The sequence below is a fragment of the Staurois parvus genome, unplaced genomic scaffold, assembly GCF_062004578.1.
Source record: "Staurois parvus isolate SC_StPar_1 unplaced genomic scaffold, SC_StPar_1.0 ptg000010l, whole genome shotgun sequence".
In the NCBI taxonomy this organism is placed as follows: Eukaryota; Metazoa; Chordata; class Amphibia; order Anura; family Ranidae; genus Staurois; species Staurois parvus.
The window spans coordinates 2,151,383-2,169,137 of record NW_028317806.1 but is presented as its reverse complement, the minus strand read 5'-3'; the positions used below and the strand labels follow the sequence as shown (position 1 = coordinate 2,169,137).

The following is a 17,755-nucleotide window of genomic DNA, read 5'->3' as shown; positions in this document are numbered from 1 at the left end:
TTATTGACAGCCACCCAGCATTATTGAACCCACTTCTTGCGAGTTTAGGGTGGCACCGATATGGACTCCGTGGGGTACGTCATCATGCTGACCTGAGCTCACAGGGGAACATTCACGGCAGCATGAGGAAAAAGGGGAAGAGGACTCTGGAATGTCATGTGACTGGCTAAAAAAAGATTCCAAGAAAAAATATATGTATATAAATATACAGTTGCAAGAAAAAGTATGTGAACCCCTTGGGATTACGTGGAGTTTTGCATGAATTAGGCATAAAATGTGCTCTGAACGTCATCTAAGCCACAACAATAGAAAAACACAGTCTGCTGAACATAAAACTACACAAACATTAGATGTTGCCATGGTTTAATTGCACATAACATGTAAACATTCACAGTGCAGGGAGGAAAAAGTATGTGAACCTTTGGACTTAATAACTGGTTGACCCTCCTTTGGCAGCAATAACCTCAACCAAACGTATCCTGTAGTTGCAGATCAGACCTGCACAACGATCTGGAGTAATTTTGGACCACTCCTCTTCACAAAACTGTTTCAGTGTAGCAATATTCTTGGGATGTTTGGTGTGAATCGCTCTCTAAGGTCATGCCACAGCATTTCAATCGGGTTGAGGTCAGGACTCTGACTGGGCCACTCCAGAAGGTGTATTCTGTGCTGTTGCAGCCATTGTTTTGTTGAATTACTTGTATGCTTTGGGTCATTGCCCTGTTGCATCACCCATCCTCTGCGGAGCTTCAGTAGGCCGTACATTTTCCTGCAAAATGTCTTGATAAACTCTGGAATTCATTTTCCCATCAATGACAACAATCCGTCCAGGCCCTGAGGCAGCAAAGCAGCCCCAAACCATGATGCTCCCTCTGCCATGTTTTACAGTGGGGATGAGGTTTTGATGTTGGTGTGCTGTGCCTTTTTTTCTCCACACATAGTGTTGTGTGTTCTTCCCAAACAACTCAATCTTGGTTTCATCTGTCCACAGTATATTTTGTCAGTAATGCTGTGGAACATCCAGGTGTTCTTTTGCAAACTTCAAACGTGCTGCAATATTCTTTTTGGACAGCAATGGCTTCCTCCGTGGTGCCCTCCCATGTACTCCATTCTTGTTTAATGTTTTCCTTATTGTAGATGTGTCAACAAAAATGTTAGCATGTGCCAGAGATTTCTGTAGGTCTTTAGCTGACACTCTGGGATTCTTCTTTACCTCATGCAGCATTCTGCGCTGTGCTCTTGCAATCATTTTTACAGGACGACCACGCCTAGGGAGAGTAGCAACAGTGCTAAACTTTCTCCATTTGTAGACAATATGTCTTACCGTGGACACATGAACATCAAGGCTTTTGGAGATACTTTTCTAACCCTTTCCAGCTTCATGCAAGTCAACAATTCTTGATCGTAGGTCTTCTGAGAGCTCTTTTCTGCGAGGCATGGTTCATATCAGACAGTGCTTCTTGAAACCAGTAAACCCAAAACAGGTGTGTGTTTTTTAAGGGCAGGATAGCTGTCAGCAACACAACCAATATCATCACACTGATTGGAGTCAAGGTTGGCTCACTCCTGGCTCCAATTAGCTCTGGGAGAAGTCATTAAGCTAGGGCCTCACATACTTTTTCCTCCCTGCACTGTGAATGTTTACATGTTATGTGCAATTAAACCATGGCAACATCTAATATTTGTGTAGTATTATGTTCAGCAGACTGTGTTCTTCTACTGTTGTGACTTAGATGACGTTCAGAGCACATTTTATGCCCAATTCATGCAAAACTCCACGTAATCCCAAGGGGTTCACATACTTTTTCTTGCAACTGTATGCAGGAGTTCTCTAGGGAGAAGGGGTGCTTGGGTGTTAGAAATTTAGCAATGTAACTGAGCTATTAAATACACCCATCAACTACTGCACATACCCATGTCTTTACTCATTTACCAGGCTAAATATCAATGCCAATTAACAAATTCTTCTGTCAGGTTGCACAAATACCCTTAGGGACATCCATGAAGAAAAATATGTAATTTTGTAATTTGTTGAGCAACACATTATTTTTTTCACATGTCTGCCTATAGTAGTTTCGGGTAATGACTGCCAATACATGTCTATATAACACAAAACTAGCCACTTGCCATAATATTAGCAGCTAACATATTAAGCTGCCATTCAGAAATAAAAAAAAAAATGAGTATTTTTCATTATTTGTCTTAATACAGTATAGCAAAACCTAAACTAAAGCTAAGCTTCTGATTAAATTCACATGAGAAATAAATACAGTATATGGGAGCTGTTTCACCTGCCAAAGGATTTTTAATTCCTGACCTTAATTCCTGACCTAACCATCTAGTCCTGAGATTTGCGCAGCTCCACTATGAGCAGAGCCCTATCTGGCAGGTCAGGAGGTCAGATTTTTATGTGCGGCAGTTAAAGTCACAATAGAGTCACTTCTTAACACAAGGTAGACTGTAAAAGAACAGTCTACTCTATACACTTACCTTTCCAGGGGCCACTGCATGTATTTGACCCTTTGGGTGCAAAGAATACATGCTACCCCCGCTGTACACACATGCAGTGGGAGAGCAGGATCCTACATACACAAAAATGTGGACCCTTTGTGCTCCTGTTGTGAAAAATCTCTATTGTTTACAAAGCCCAATAGCTCAGGAAGAAATATACACACACACAATTGGAGTCAGTCCAGTCATCCATTCTTCACTGTATGGCTCTGGAGGTTCGATTAGAGAATGTCTGAAGGGAATTGTCTGAATTAATCGCTCTTTGAGCTTTATTAGTGCTTTTATTATTTTTTTTGTCATCTGTTAAATGTTTATTTCTATGATCACACTGAATACATATATAGTTTAATACTTTTAATTTGTGTGTTTTTTTTAATACTATCCAGCCAAAGTGTATTAGAAACGTTTTCCTTCCTCCCGTCATAATTTCTGCATATTCTGATACTGAAAATTTCTGACTTTGTGGTCTCCAATAAAGATTTTAGACTAATTTGCATATTTGTACTTAGCTCCTGCAGAAATGGACTCTGGGATTGCAGCGATAAAGATTGTCCAGGTCAGTTAAAGAGAACCAGTCATAGTTGGGCTCAAAAGAAATCTGAATATTCTGTCTAAAATTGTATGTAAGGCCAATGCTTCTTCTCTGTAACAGTAGGGAACGATTACAACCCCTGTCAGGTTATTTTATTGTCTGTGTCCCACTGGAGAGATTTCTGTCACTTCCTGTCCTGGAGACACAACTGAAAGTGAGACGGAATCTTCACAAAGTGAGGGGAAATCCCCTCTTGCAAAATTGTTACCAGAACATCTGTGCCCATTGCAAGATTTCCTCCTACATCTTGCTGTGGCAACAGCTTCCAAAATGTAGTATTACCCCTAACTTTCTGTTTCAGGGCCAGTTCACGCTACATGCGTTTCAGTTGCTTTTTTTCTACATCCAAAACAAACAGAAAGTAGGTTATATGGTTGTCAATGTCATAGTTCTCATCAGTGCTTGCAGTTCCAGTGTGTTCCAGTTGCAGAAAAAATGTAGAACATGCTGCATTTTTCCTGCACAGAACTGTACTGGAACGTGGTAAAATGCACCAAAATGCACTGGCACGCACCAAAACTCACTAAAATGGACTGGAACGCACATGTACCTAGTTAAATTGGAGAAATATAGAGGGGAAAAATGAACCGGAATGCATCAAAAATGCAGCGGAATGCATCAAAAATGCACTGGAATGCATAAAAAACGCGCATGCAGAAATGCATCTGGAACGCATTTGGACTGCGTTTCTATGGTGTGAACTGGCCCTCATTGAACAAACAGAGGGTGAATCTCCCCAGTAGGCACACAGACTATAAAAAGTTGACAGAGGGTCTAACCCTTTTCCAGATTCCATACCTGAAACTAAAGAAAACGTTATTATGATTGTTAAAGGATAGGTCTACCGTTAGAAGCATGTTACATATTATGCCCATATGTAACATGATAATATGCACCCATCTCCCTCCGCCAGTGCTCCCCGCTCTGTGACAAAGGGTGGAGTATCATCTCCCTGCAACCGCTGTCACTTTTTGAAAACAGTGTGGCTATGCAGGCCTTCACCCACACTGTTGTGTCATTCATTTACACAGTTGTGTTAATGAAAAAACTACAAGTACCATCTTCCACTACGGCAGATAGACTGCAAACATGCTGCTCTGCACACTCATAATTCATTCAGTCTTCCTTTAGCTTTGTAAATGAAAACCCATCTGGGGATATGGGCACAAAGTTAGGGGAAGACTATGCAGCAGTCTGACAGATCTACTGATTGCAGGTGCAATACTCTGCAGGCTCCAGTTAAAAAAAATTTAAAAACACACATTTTGTATCTGCAAAAACATTTTTTTTTTTTGAAAGGTGAACGTACCCTTTAAATGAGGTCAGAACTTTAGAAGTGACTTTCCTTTGGAGTGACTATGTTTTAATGTAATAAATGATTTGACAAACTAGTTTGGGTACTAAATTTTCCACTACTATACAGGGAAAGTTTCCGAAGTAAGAGCCAGACCCCCCCAGGCTGGTTTTAGCTTTTATGTATTGCAGAAAATTGCACACCTTAAATTACCTTAATTATTTTTAATTTTATTCAACTCATTGCTCACACAGCACAATTATAAGAAAGACAGGACTCAGCAGTACATTGCTAAAACACATTTTTACATGTCAGGGATATATTTTTTCTTGATAACTGATCTCTGGGAAGATAAAGATAGTATTAAAGTTTTCATTCCATTTAGATTGTAAGCTCCATGAGCACGGCCCTCCTATTCCTTCTGTATTCAACTGTATTGTAATTGTACTGTCTCTTTATATATTGTAAAGCGCTGCGAACATTTTTGGCACTATATAAATCATGTATAATAATAATAAAAAGAATTTTGGTCATTCCCTGAAAGGCAGATGTCTGTCTTGCCTTCAAACAATGAAAAATATGTCCACCTGTAACTAGCATCAGTTTTTTTTATTGCACCTTTAGTGCCACTTGCAGTTGAAATCTGGTATTGTTCCTCATAACTATGTAGATACAGTATAATGACAGTTTGTAAGAATAATATTATTTATTATTATTATACAGTATTTTTAAAGCACCAATGGTTCGCTCAGCGCTGTACATTACAAAGGGGGACAGAACATGTGACAGAACAATACCAATACAATGCAAAACATGAGGGGATCGAGGGCCCTGCTCTTTCGAGCTTACAATCTAGGAGGGAGGGGATAGTGGTACAGGAGGAGATAGCTGTGGGGGATGGAGTGGTAGGAAGAGTGGAGGAGGTCGGAAGGTTAGCAGGGGGTGGGGTAGGCTTCCCTGAAGAGATGGGTTTTCAGGGTGTGCCTAAAGGAGAGGAGAGTAGGTGATAATCTGATGGGTTGGGGCAGGGTGTTCCAGAGGATGGGTGACACCCTGGAGAAGTCCTGGAGGCGGGCATGGGAGGAGGAGACCAGGAAACTAGAGAGAAGGAGGTCTTATGAGGAGTGGAGTGTGCGTGCTGGGCGGTACTTGGATATTAGGTCAGTGATGTAATACAGTGGACAGCTTTGTACGTCAGTGTTAGGATTTTGAATTTGATCCATTGCGCAATCGGAAGCCAGTGGAGGGATTGGCAGAGGGGGGTGGCGGAGATGGAGTGAACAATATACTATAAATGTCAGAGTAGGTGGAAACTAGCAATTATTCAACTTCAGGAAATGACAGAAGAGATGTTGAATGCAATGGGTTAATTTATAAATGTTTCCACCTTTGATTCACACATTTTCTAATTGAATCTAATTAGATATATGTCAATCTTGGGTAAAAGTTGTATGAATCTTATGTAGAAAAATGTATAAATAGACTCCTAAGAACGTCTTTTGGAAGTGTGTGTGTGGACGGGAGGGGGGTTTGAAGTGTATTTAAACCTAAAAACAACAATGTTAAATATAAGGTAGCTGCATTGGCTTAGATTATAGTATTAGGCTGTTTTCTCTAATGGTGAATAATAACTCTCATAGTCAAATGTTCTTATAGCTATTTTTCTCTTAGGATTGAATGTTAGGGAATGTGGCTTTTGTCCATGGAAAGGCTACAAGTATCACATTCATATTACTATTTATTATAGATACTTATATAGCACCATCAATTTACGCAGCGCTTTACATATATATTGTACATTTACATCAGTCCCTAACCCTCAAGAGGCATACAATCTAAGGTCCCTAACTCACATTCATACATATGTTGGAGATACAACAGCACGTACTATATAGTATTGTATGTTAATATCACTTGACCAGTAGATGGCACTGTACACTAAGGTTACTAGTTGTGCATATGTGTAAAACTTGTTGGTTCTCTCTCTTCTCTCTCTTTATTCCTCTTCTCTTCCTCTCTTCAAAACCAAGAAGATGTCTGCTGAAATGTGTTCTGTATGTTTGCAACTTAAGCCACACAAGTAAAACAGAGTTCTGCCTCATCACTACCAGTGTCTTCTCTAACACATAACCAACAACATACACATACTAGGGCCAGTTTAGACAGGATCCAATTAACCTACGAGCATGTATTTAGAGTATGGAAGGAAACTCACGCAGGCACAGGGAGAACATGCAAACTCCAGGCAGGTGGTGCTGTTGTTGGGATTTGAACCAATGACCCTAGTCCTGCCAGGCAGAAGTGCTAACCAATTAGCCACTGTGCTGCCCAATATATTACAAACATTATGGGTACTATTTGTTACACAAATGATGAGAATTTTGCAAAGCAATTTTTTTTTTAATAAAGAGACCCCCAAGTGTTTGGAATAGGGTGTAGACCAGGGATATGGATGTCCTCATTTTAATTCACAATTCTTGGATTGAAAACAAGGCAAACACAACTGAGCTGGAAGCCAAGGAACCATTTCAGGAGTTCTTTTCTTGTCTGAAGGTCTACTACATTTCTACATGGCCTAGGTCAGGGTTGGGCAAATTGCGGCTCTCCAGCTGTTGTGGAACTACATTTTCCATGAGGCATTGCAAAGACTGGACGTTACAAGCAGGGACGGACTGACAATTCATGGGGCCCCCGGACAATAGGGGATCATGGGGCCCCTGTGTCCTTGCCCAAACTCAAAAAAGCCTATGAAAAAGGTACCAGGGGCATCTCATGGGGCCCCCTACTGACCCCGGGCCCTCGGGCAGTGCCCGAGCTTCCAAATGATCAGTCCGCCCCTGGTACAAGCAGGACTCTATAAGTCCCATGAGAAATTGCAAAACTGACAGTTGCAGCTATGACTTTGCAGAGGCATGATGGAGTCCTGCAACAACTGGAGAGCCGCAGATTGCCCACCCCTGGCCTAGGTCATAAAACCTATTTTAGAAAACATAACCAATCAGAGAACTGCTTGCATTTTCAAAGCCACACTAGAATTTTTGCCTTCCTCTGGATCAATTTAAGGTATAGGATTATAACTTTTTTTTTGTAATGGTTGAACTGGATGGACTTTTGTCTTTTTTCAGCCAGACTAACTATGTAACCATGATCTTATTGGCTGCAGTGGGTGGCCCAGTTTCTTTCTTTTTTTTCTCCTGGTGTCCTAATGAGTCTCACAAGGGATGAAATCTTGTAAAAAAAAAAAAGCCTACATTAATATCTACAGTATCTGAAACATTTTATTTTGTATAGTTTCTTTCATGCTATAAAATCATACTTTATACATTCATGCTAATAAAATGAAATTATTCCTTTCTGTTCAGGAGAATGTTTTGTCACAGGACAGGGTCACTTCAAAAGTTTCGACAACAAATATTTTACTTTCAGTGGGATCTGCCATTACCTACTGGCCAAAGACATTGCGGACAACACGTTTTCTGTTGCTATAGAGACTGTGCAGGTAAGACCGTTTACTACTTGTGAGAAGAGCTCAGCCAATCAAGCCCAAGCTCCAATAAAGTTTAATGGAACTGAATCTGTTCTCTTCCTACAAAGGGCTACAAACGTTTTTAAAATGGTCACAGCAGGGCAGAGGGTCAGGACATTAGTGTTTTATGGGTAGCGCTCTCTAGGTAGATAGGATTTTTGTGGTTAGTTAGAGGCTTGTTAGAAGCCTGGGATGCATCAGCCTGGGAGTAAGGCAGTGAGGTTACTTCAGGGCAGGCTGGGAGGATCTACAGGTCAGGGCTTCTGGAGCCCTCCCACCCTTCTAGAAACTGCTGAAACTTTCTGGAAGAGGGGAGGAGGCCTGAATTTGCATGTTTAGGAGAACCTGGCCAATCCCCAGGTGGGAGGCCTGGCATGGTGACTGGGACAGCCCTTAAATGTGAGACAGCCTGAACAGCAGTGGAGTTGCTGAAGTCAGGTGGAAGAAGGACTGAAGGAAGATGCTGGAGCATGGAAAGCAGCAGCTAACCCACTAAGATACAGCAAAAAGGCAGTGTGAGTACTTCTACACCCCCTGGGCCACAAAAGGGCCTTCAAGTGCAATACCCAACTAGTTCTCATTTGAGATTACTCAGCTGTAGATCTTGGAAATCCTTGCCCAGGGCAGTCTCAGGACATCTGGGGTCTGAAAAGGTTCACCATGGGGGACTCCTTACTAAGACTGTTGCTATTTTGTGTCCACATTTTTGTACATTTTGTTGCTAGGAAGTTGTCCTGAAAGTTCTATAGTTCCTCAGGCATCCCTTAAACCTCTAGACCCCATCCAAGTTGTTAACCCCTAATAAAATCAACAAAAACAAGATCAAGGGCTGTTTTGCTGACTCTGAGAGAAAGTGCAGAAAATGTAAGTTGCCTGGCTGTGCAGAGCTTGGGGGGTAGCGCTACATAAGGAATTGGTGGCACCCATTCACTTTCAATGTGCAACTACCAGTCCTTGATCCTGCCAGTTAGTAATCCTGCTGGACTGAAGTTCTTCCTTCTCTGTGGCTGTTCACTCCCACTTTGACTACACCATGTACTGGTCAGAATGGGGTACTGCAGTGCACACATGCATTGGTGTGCCTGTGCTTCCTTGGCATCAGATACAAATCCTGAACCAAAGTTCCTACAGGTCTCTGAATGCTGAGGTATCATGTATACATCCTCAGCTTTCACCTTGGCTTGGTGGTTCTAAAGCAATTCTTCTTGGTCTCTCAAATAGCTAAAGCTTAATTTCAACTATGAATGGAATATGAAAACTCAGAGTATCTAAGATTTGGAAACACCATTAAATGTTTGTATTTTCTCTCTAGCAAATTTCCTTCAGTCTTTGAGCAGACCCAATATTTACTCCATTCTTGGAGAAATTTCATTTTTTAGATTTGTGTCCCTATGCATTTTTAACTGTCTCCTTATCTTTTTGACAAATCCTTTTCTTTAACCACTTGCCTACAGGGCATTTATACCCCCTTCCTGCCCAGGCCAATTTTCAGCTTTCAGCGCTGTCAAAATTTGAATGACAATTGCGCTGTCATGAAACACTGTACCCATATGAAATTTTTATCATTTTTTTTCACACAAATAGAGCTTTTGGTGGTATTTAATCACCACTGGGTGGTTTATTTTTTGCGCTATGAACAAAAAAAGAGCAAAAAATTTGAAAAAAAAAGTTTTTCTTTGTTTCTATTATAATATTTTGCAAACAGGTAATTTTTCTCCTTCACTGATGTGTGTTGATGAGGCTACACTGATAGGCAGCACTGATGGGCACTGATTGACAGGCACTGATGAGGTGGCACTGATGGGTGGCACTGATAGGTGGCACTGATGAGCTGGCACTGATGATGGGCACTGACTGGCAGCACTGCTGGGTGGCACTGACTGATGGCACTGACTGGTGACACTGTTTGGCACTGACTGGTGGCACTGCTGGGTGGTACTGATGGATAGCACCATTGGGATGCACTGATGGGCACTGATGGGCACAGGTGGGTGGCACTGATGGCCACAGGTGGGCGGCACTGTTGGGTAGCACTGCTGGGCACCGATCATCAGGGCACTGATCATCAGTGCCCTGATGATCAGTGCCGATCCCTCCTCTGACAACTGTCGGTTCTCAGCAGTACTTTCCTCACGCTGACAGGTTTGATATAAAAATTCAGTTGGCACATTGATGGGTGGGAGCAAATTCAAAGCAGAATAAACTGCAGCTTTAGACTTGGCAACTGTCTTCAAAGCACTGTGACACCCAATTGTATACGCGATTGCCTGTTATATTGATATTGATGGTATAGGTAATTGTTATTCCCGGTACAGATCAATGTTACATCAGAGGATCCAAGCTTGGAGATAAAGTATAAACAGACCAGGATTTGATTTATGTCTGGGCACTATCAGCATCAACAAACATCCTTATTAAGGAGCACATATCATTCGTCATACTGGAAACAGTAATTTAGTAGGACAGGGCCAATAACAGTTCATTCACCGACTTGCCTCAGCAATGTCACCAGCCGCTACAGAATTGATATTTAAGCCACATTGGAGCTGATTTACTAAGGCTAGATTCACACCTACGCAGGTTGCGTTTGAGCCGTTTATGCATTGCGTTTTGTGTTGTTGCACTTGCATTTTTGACATGTTTATGTTTTGCTGAGTTTTTTTTTTTTTTTCTTTTTTGAATTTTTCTTGTTGCTATGCAGATTTAAAATGCAAAACACATCAAAAACTTGACAAAAACACAATACATGCTTTTCTGCAGCGTTTCCATTGAAGTCTATAGAACCAAAAACGCAACTTTTTGCATTCAGAAAAGTCCCTGACCCTTTCCAAAAAACGCATCGGGTGAAAACGTGCAGATGTCAACATGTCCCATAGGAAATCGTGTTAAATGGACTGTACTGTGTTTCTGAAAAATGCAAAACGCTGCAGAAAACGCTTAGGTGTGAACCTAGGGTAAAGGAGTACAGCATTCTTGATTTTCAAAATAAATGTTCACTTAGCTTAACCTCTTGCCGTCCACTTGCTGTTTATAAATGGCAGGGCGGTGGCAGTCCAGGGTCGGGTTGCCGTTCATAAATGGCACCTGCCTTTTCTAGCTGTGCGCGCTCCCGCGATCCGGTACCCGCTGTGTCCTCCGGACACAGTGAAACACCGATCGTCGGACGGGACCTCTGTACGATGGATGGAGAACCATGGTGACACTGTACTGCTAGGGTGACAGTATGTAAAAAAAAAAAATAATAATAATAATATAAAAAAAATAAAATAAAATGTAAAAAAAAATGTTTAAAAATTATAATTTTTGGTTATAAACTAATTTGGATTTTTTTTTTTTACTAAAAAAATAACGGAATAAATTTTGGCTAAGATTTATGATGAAATATTATTTATTTGCAAAATTTTATTTAAAAAAACACTTTTTTTCAAAATTTTTGGACTTTTTCATTTACATAGTAAAAAAATAAAAATCCCAGCGGTGAATAAATACCACCAAAATAAAGCTTTATCTGTCTCAAAAAAATGGTAAAAAATTCATATGGGTACAGTATTGCATGACCGCGCAATTGTCATTCAAAGTGTGATAGTGCTGACAGCTAATAATTGCCCTGGACAGGAAGGGGTAAAAGTGTCCGGACAGGAAGTGGTTAATGAATAATGATAATGCACATGATTGAGTATTCAAAGTGAACACATGGTGTTATTTACTACATATAGAGTGGAGAAAATCTGGTGCAGCTCTCCTTAGAAACCAATCGGCTTCCAGTTTTTTGGGGGGGTTTTATTTGTCAAAGCTTAATTGAACAAGCTGAAGTTATAAGCTGATTGGCTACAGCTGCACCAGATTCTGAGTGTGCCAGTTTTAGAAAATCTCCCCAATACTTTCATCTTATTGACTAAACTAAATGATCATATTCTACTTCTTTAGTATATCAACCCCATTTTTATTTTTCAAAAGTGTGTGGCAGATACGCTTTAACACTATATGCAAGAACCATATTAATATAGCAACTCTGTATTAATCAATCCATTAATAATTTTAATAGCTGCAATTATTTATTATTAATTATTTAAGAAGTTGCAATTATTATGAAAAACGAAGACATATGAGCATTATCACGATCTGATGCCACTTCTGTATTCTTGATGTGGCTTGAGCTAAAGCTACACAAGCCAAATGTACACTGCTCAAAAAAATTCAAGGAACACTTTTTTTTTTGGAGTATAGCATCAAGTCAATTACACTCCTGGGATATTGATCTGGTCAGTTAAGTAGCAGAGGGGGTTGTTCATCAGTTTCAGCTGCTTTGGTGTTAATGAAATTAACAACAGGTGCACTAGATGGGCAACAATGAGACGGCCTCCAAAACTGGAATGGATTTACAGCTGGAGGCCACTGACATTTTTTTCCCTACTCATCTTTTCTGACTATTTTTCACTAGTTTTACATTCTGCTAGGGTCAGTGTCACTGCTGGTAGCATGAGGCGATACCTGGATCCTACAGAGGTTGAACAGGTAATCCAACTCCTCCAGGATGGCACATCAATACATGCCATTGCCAGAAGGTTTGCTGTGTCTCCCAGCACAGTCTCAGGATCATGGAGGAGATTCCAGGAGACAGGCAGTTACTCTAGGAAAGCTGGACAAGGTCATAGAAAGTCCTTAACCCATCAGCCGGACCAGTATCTGCTCCTTTGTGCAAGGAGGAACAGGATGAGCACTGCCAGAGCCCTACAAAATGACCTCCAGCAGGCCACTGGTGTGAATATCTCTGCCCAAACAATCAGAAACAGACTTCATAAGGGTGGCCTGAGGTTCTGACATCCTCTAGTGGGCCCTGTGCTCACGAACACCATAATTGTCAGGTCCACCACTGGCACCTTGTGTTTTTTACAGAGGAGAGAAGGTTCACCCTGAGCACATGTGACAGATGTGAAAGGGTCTGAAGAAGCCATGGAGAACATTATGCTGCCTGTAACATCGTTCAGCATGACCATTTTGCTGGTGGGTCAGTGATAGTCTGGGGAGGCATATCCATGGAGGGACACACAGACCCTTACAGAGTAGACAATGGCACCCTGACTGCCATTAAATATCAGGATGAAATCCTTGGATCCATTGTCAGATCCTGTGCTGGTGCAGTGGGCCCTGGGTTCCTCCTGGTGCACGACAATGCCCGGCCTCATGTGGGGAGAGTATGCAGGCAGTTCCTGGAGGATGAAGGAATTGATACCATTGAATGGCCCCCACGCTCACCTGACCTAAATCCAATAGAACACCTCTGGGATATCATGTTTCGGTCCATCCAACATCGCCAGGTTGCACCTCAGACTGTCCGGGAGCTCAGTGATGTCCTGGTCCAGATCTAGGTGGAAATACCCCAGGACTCCATCCGTTGTCTCATTAGGAGCATGCCCCGATGTTGTCAGGTATGCATACAAGCACATAGGGGCCATACAAACTACTGAGGACCATTTTGAGTTGCTGCAATGACATCTCAGTAAAATGGACTAGCCTGCCGCATCATTTTTTCACTTTGATTTTCGGGGTGTCTTTGAATTCAGTCCTCTGTAGGTTGATCATTTTCATTTCCATCAAACGATGGGGCATCCTTGAGTTTCTAACACATTACCCAGACCATATCAGTATAGATATCCAGCATGATAATTTTCCTCATTGAGATCTGATGTGTTTTCAAAGTGTTCCTTTCATTTTTTTGAGCAGTGTATTTATAAATTTTAAATAGATGGAAACAGTGCCACCTACAGGCCAACTAATATTTACACGTCAATGATGTGAATGGAGGAGAGATTACAAGGGTGATAACTATATTTTAAATAATTGTAAGTGTGGGTTATGTGTGGTTTTTTGTTTGTTTTGGGAAATAGCATTCCTTCAAAAATTAATTTTTCACATTAATTTTGAGGGTGTAAATATTATTAAAAGAATGATACAATGTTTTATTTCTAGTGTGCTGATGACCCAGATGCTGTGTGCACCCGGTCTGCTTCTATCCGTCTCCTGGACATGCATAATATAACAGTGAAACTCAAACATGGAGGAGGAGTGTCCATAGATGGGCAAGATATTATGCTCCCGCTGCTGCAAGGTAAATACACCCTTCACTGTGTTATCTGTAGTTTGAAATATGTGTTTACTTTTGTTGTCCAACAAAAATACTTCTAGTATGATAATGATAAAACCCAAATGACATTTCAGTTTAAGTATTTTAAATATTTTCTATTTGCATCAAAAAAGGTGTGCAAAGTCTTATAGCGGGACCAAAGTCTCCAATTAAAAAACTGTGTGCAGGCTGGCTCTTTATTGCAGGATAGACATGCATTGCATCTTCAGCAATAACATACACCTACCTACCTGCTCATAGTCTCACTTAGAATGAACATGAGCCAAATAAACAGCTTGCTTGCTACTTCATTCTGACAGCTGTTAGAATAATCCAACAGTGTCTGCATCTGATTGGCTGCAACCTCTGTTCGGCCAAGAATTTTCCACAAATGAAAACTGATTGAAATGTTGACTTTTTTTGACAATTTTGGCCAATTCAGCAGAAATCAAGGCAACCTTTGATCCATACATAACTCATTTTCCTTATAAAGCAGCCACAAAAAGAAAATCCTCTCCTTTCCCATCATGCTGTATAGAAGGACCCTTGCTTTCTGTGGGGAAGCAGCAGTCTCTCTGCAGAAGTCTAACCCCTGCTGACTCAGACCTACAGCTTTCCAATTGGCAAAGTTCACGCTCCCTGCTAATTGGAGAGCTTTAGTTCTGACTCTGAAGAGGGCAAGTTGGACATGTGCAGAAAGACCTCTGCTTCTCCTCAGAGAGCAAAGGTCTTTTTCTACAGAATGCTGACAGGGGGGGCAGAAATTTCTACTTTGGCTGATTTAAAGGGATAGTTCACCTTCACCAAAGAACTGTCTATGCAGGTAAGGGGCGTCTGTGGATAAAAACATACTGTGTGTCTCACACTAAAATTGAATAATGTCCTTGCTATAGGTGTGGGCCATTTACGTACCTCATGAAGCCTGACTGGAATACTTCCAGGATGTTGCCAAGTGAGGCCCTCACGTGGTCTTTCTCTCCCCCGATGTAGTAGCTCTGAACTCAGCATTTGAGAGCTCACTCCTGTGATGGTGGAGGTGGCAGTAATGACAAGGCCTCACTTAGTATTCCAGTCAGGCTTCATGACGTACGTAAATAGCCTACACCTATAGCAAGGGTATTATTCAACTTTAGTCAGGGCTGCCTAGTTTGTTTTTATCTACAGACACCCCTTATCTATATAGGCAGTTATTTAGTAAAAGTGAACTAACCCTTTAAAATGAAAGCTCAGTTGGGCTAAATTGTGTGCCCCCTTGTAGTAGCAACTTTGGGAATACCAGGTAAAACCCCGGACATGAACTTGAGGAAAACAAACCTTTTATTTAACCAGCGCTGGTTGAGACTTAGCAAGGACTTGTGTCTGCAAAGCTAAGTGCCTTCAAAAGCCTCTTACATGGTGTATATACCAACAATTACATCACAATGCATATATTTCCTCTTTCACTTTCTGTACATTCAAAAGACTTATTAAACTGTGCAGTACATGGCCTTGAATACCAGCTACAGATAAGAATATCAGCTACAGATTGGAACACATTACTTCACAGGAAATAAGGGAGGGGGGAAGTGAGCTGATGACCTTGCGAACAGAGGCTGTTAGAAATGTTAACATTTAAAGGGGAACTCTGCAATATCTGGGTGCTGCCACACCTTCTGTGTGATAAATATGAACATTTACTATTATACTTGCCTCTATACCTCTAAGAGCCAATGCCTGCAGTTTTTAGTCCTGGAAATATATGTATTGCTCTGTATTGAAAAGTTACAGATAAGTACAGACTAGTCTCTCTTGACATTTAATAGGTTCCCTCCGCATCCAGACTACAGCACTGACATCAGTACAGCTCTCCTACCACGAGGACCTCCAGATTGATTGGGATGGCCATGGTAAACTTCTCCTCAAGGTGAATTGCATTCTTTGAACCTTTCCTAATTGATGTCCTTTACTGAAAACATGGGTACTTATTTATCACAGTGTTGGAATAAAAATCTTTTGTTATAGTACCTAGCAACAAATCAGATTCTCTCTTTCTTGTGGTAGCTCTTTATTTAAGGAATGTAGTGTAATGTAACCCAAGAAGGTAATGTGAGGTGGAGGTAAAGGAAGCAAATTGTCCCAATATTAAACATGTGCATAGCTCTATATTATTAAGTTGTATCTTTGTTATACACAAGCGGTTCTGGAGGTACAGTTATCTCAGAGGAATCAAAAGGAATGTTTTGCATGGCTTTGCCCACTATCCTGAAATAATTAATAATCCCCTAATTAGGAATCCTGTATATATGATTTATCCCCAATGTAGTATCTCTTTGGACATCATGACTAGAACCTACTGCCTGAGCTTTATTTTTGTTTTTCTTGTTTCCATTTTCAGTTGTCTCCAGTCTATACAGAATCCACCAGTGGTCTTTGTGGAAACTATAATGGAAATCAGCGTGATGATTTTCTTCCACCAAATGGACTTGTTGAGGCCAGCGTAGAGGACTTTGGAAATTCCTGGAAGCTCAGCGGTGACTGTGTAGATTTGGTGAAACAAGACACAGACCCTTGCATTTTGAACCCCAAAAGAGGTAATGGTAGAAAGGGTACAAAAATAACCTCTCATACTTTTATGTGCGCAGTATTGCAAAAAATGGCCTGGGCAGGAAGGGGGGTAAATCCTCTGGAGGGCAAGTGGTTAAAGAAATGTGTTTTTTTGTTTACAGTTTGTAAATATAAAAAAAAAGGAAGACTGGGTCTTGCAGATTAGTTCATTATTTATCAAATTTTACTATCTATGAGCTGGCCTGATCCAAACTGGACCATAATCCTGATCCAAACTGGACCATCACTCACAAACACATGCAGGCTCCACCTCCGGAACATCGCCAAGATACGCTCCTTCCTTACCCCAGACACCACTAAACTAATCGTACACTCCCTGATTATCTCACGCCTTGACTACTGCAACTCCCTCCTCACCGGCCTACCCCAGTGCAAACTCTCCCCGCTTCAGACCATCCTGAACTCAGCTGCCAGACTCATCCACCTCACCAGCCGCTCCACCTCTGCCACCCCCCTCTGCCTCTCCCTCCACTGGCTCCCCATTGCCCAACGCATTAAATTCAAATTGCTCACCCTGACCTATAAGGCCATTCACAAGACTGCCCCTAACTACCTCACCGACCTGATTCCCAGGTACCACCCTACCCGTACCCTTCGCTCTTCACAGGACCTCCTTCTATCTTGCTCCCTGGTCTCCTCCTCCCACGCACGACTGCAAGACTTCTCCAGGTCCTCCCCCATCCTCTGGAACTCACTACCCCAATCCACCAGACTGTCACCTTCCCTCCTCACCTTCAGGCGCTCCCTGAAAACCCACCTCTTCAGGGAAGCCTACCCCACCCTCACCTAACAGCCGCTGCCCTTCCCTCCTCCTACCACTCCACCCCCCACAGCCATTTCCTCCTGTACCTCTACCCCCTCCCTCCTAGATTGTAAGCTCGAAAGAGTAGGGCCCTATAACCCCTCGTGTGCTGTTTGATGTTACTGTACTGTTTCATGTATTGTCCCCCCCTCTATTGTACAGCGCTGAGCAAACCCTTTGGCGCTATATAAACTAGATAAATAAATAAATAAATAAATAAATAAAATAATCCAACTGTGTTGTTTGGCTCATCCCATATAAGGTTGATATAGGAAGAAAGTCTCCTATCTTCTACAAATGTA

General features: G+C 41.6%; 1 protein-coding gene across 1 annotated transcript in view; it reads left to right on the top strand.

Annotated features, from left to right (window-relative positions):
• Nucleotides 1-17,755, top strand: part of VWF (von Willebrand factor) — a 219,839-nt gene that overhangs the window by 38,821 nt on the left and 163,263 nt on the right. Inside the window, exons 10-14 of the mRNA XM_089669873.1 lie at nt 3,021-3,067; nt 7,760-7,896; nt 13,894-14,032; nt 15,850-15,950; nt 16,422-16,617. Of these exons, the coding sequence (XP_089525999.1) occupies nt 3,021-3,067; nt 7,760-7,896; nt 13,894-14,032; nt 15,850-15,950; nt 16,422-16,617 (620 nt within the window). The remainder of the gene's footprint in view (nt 1-3,020; nt 3,068-7,759; nt 7,897-13,893; nt 14,033-15,849; nt 15,951-16,421; nt 16,618-17,755) is intronic.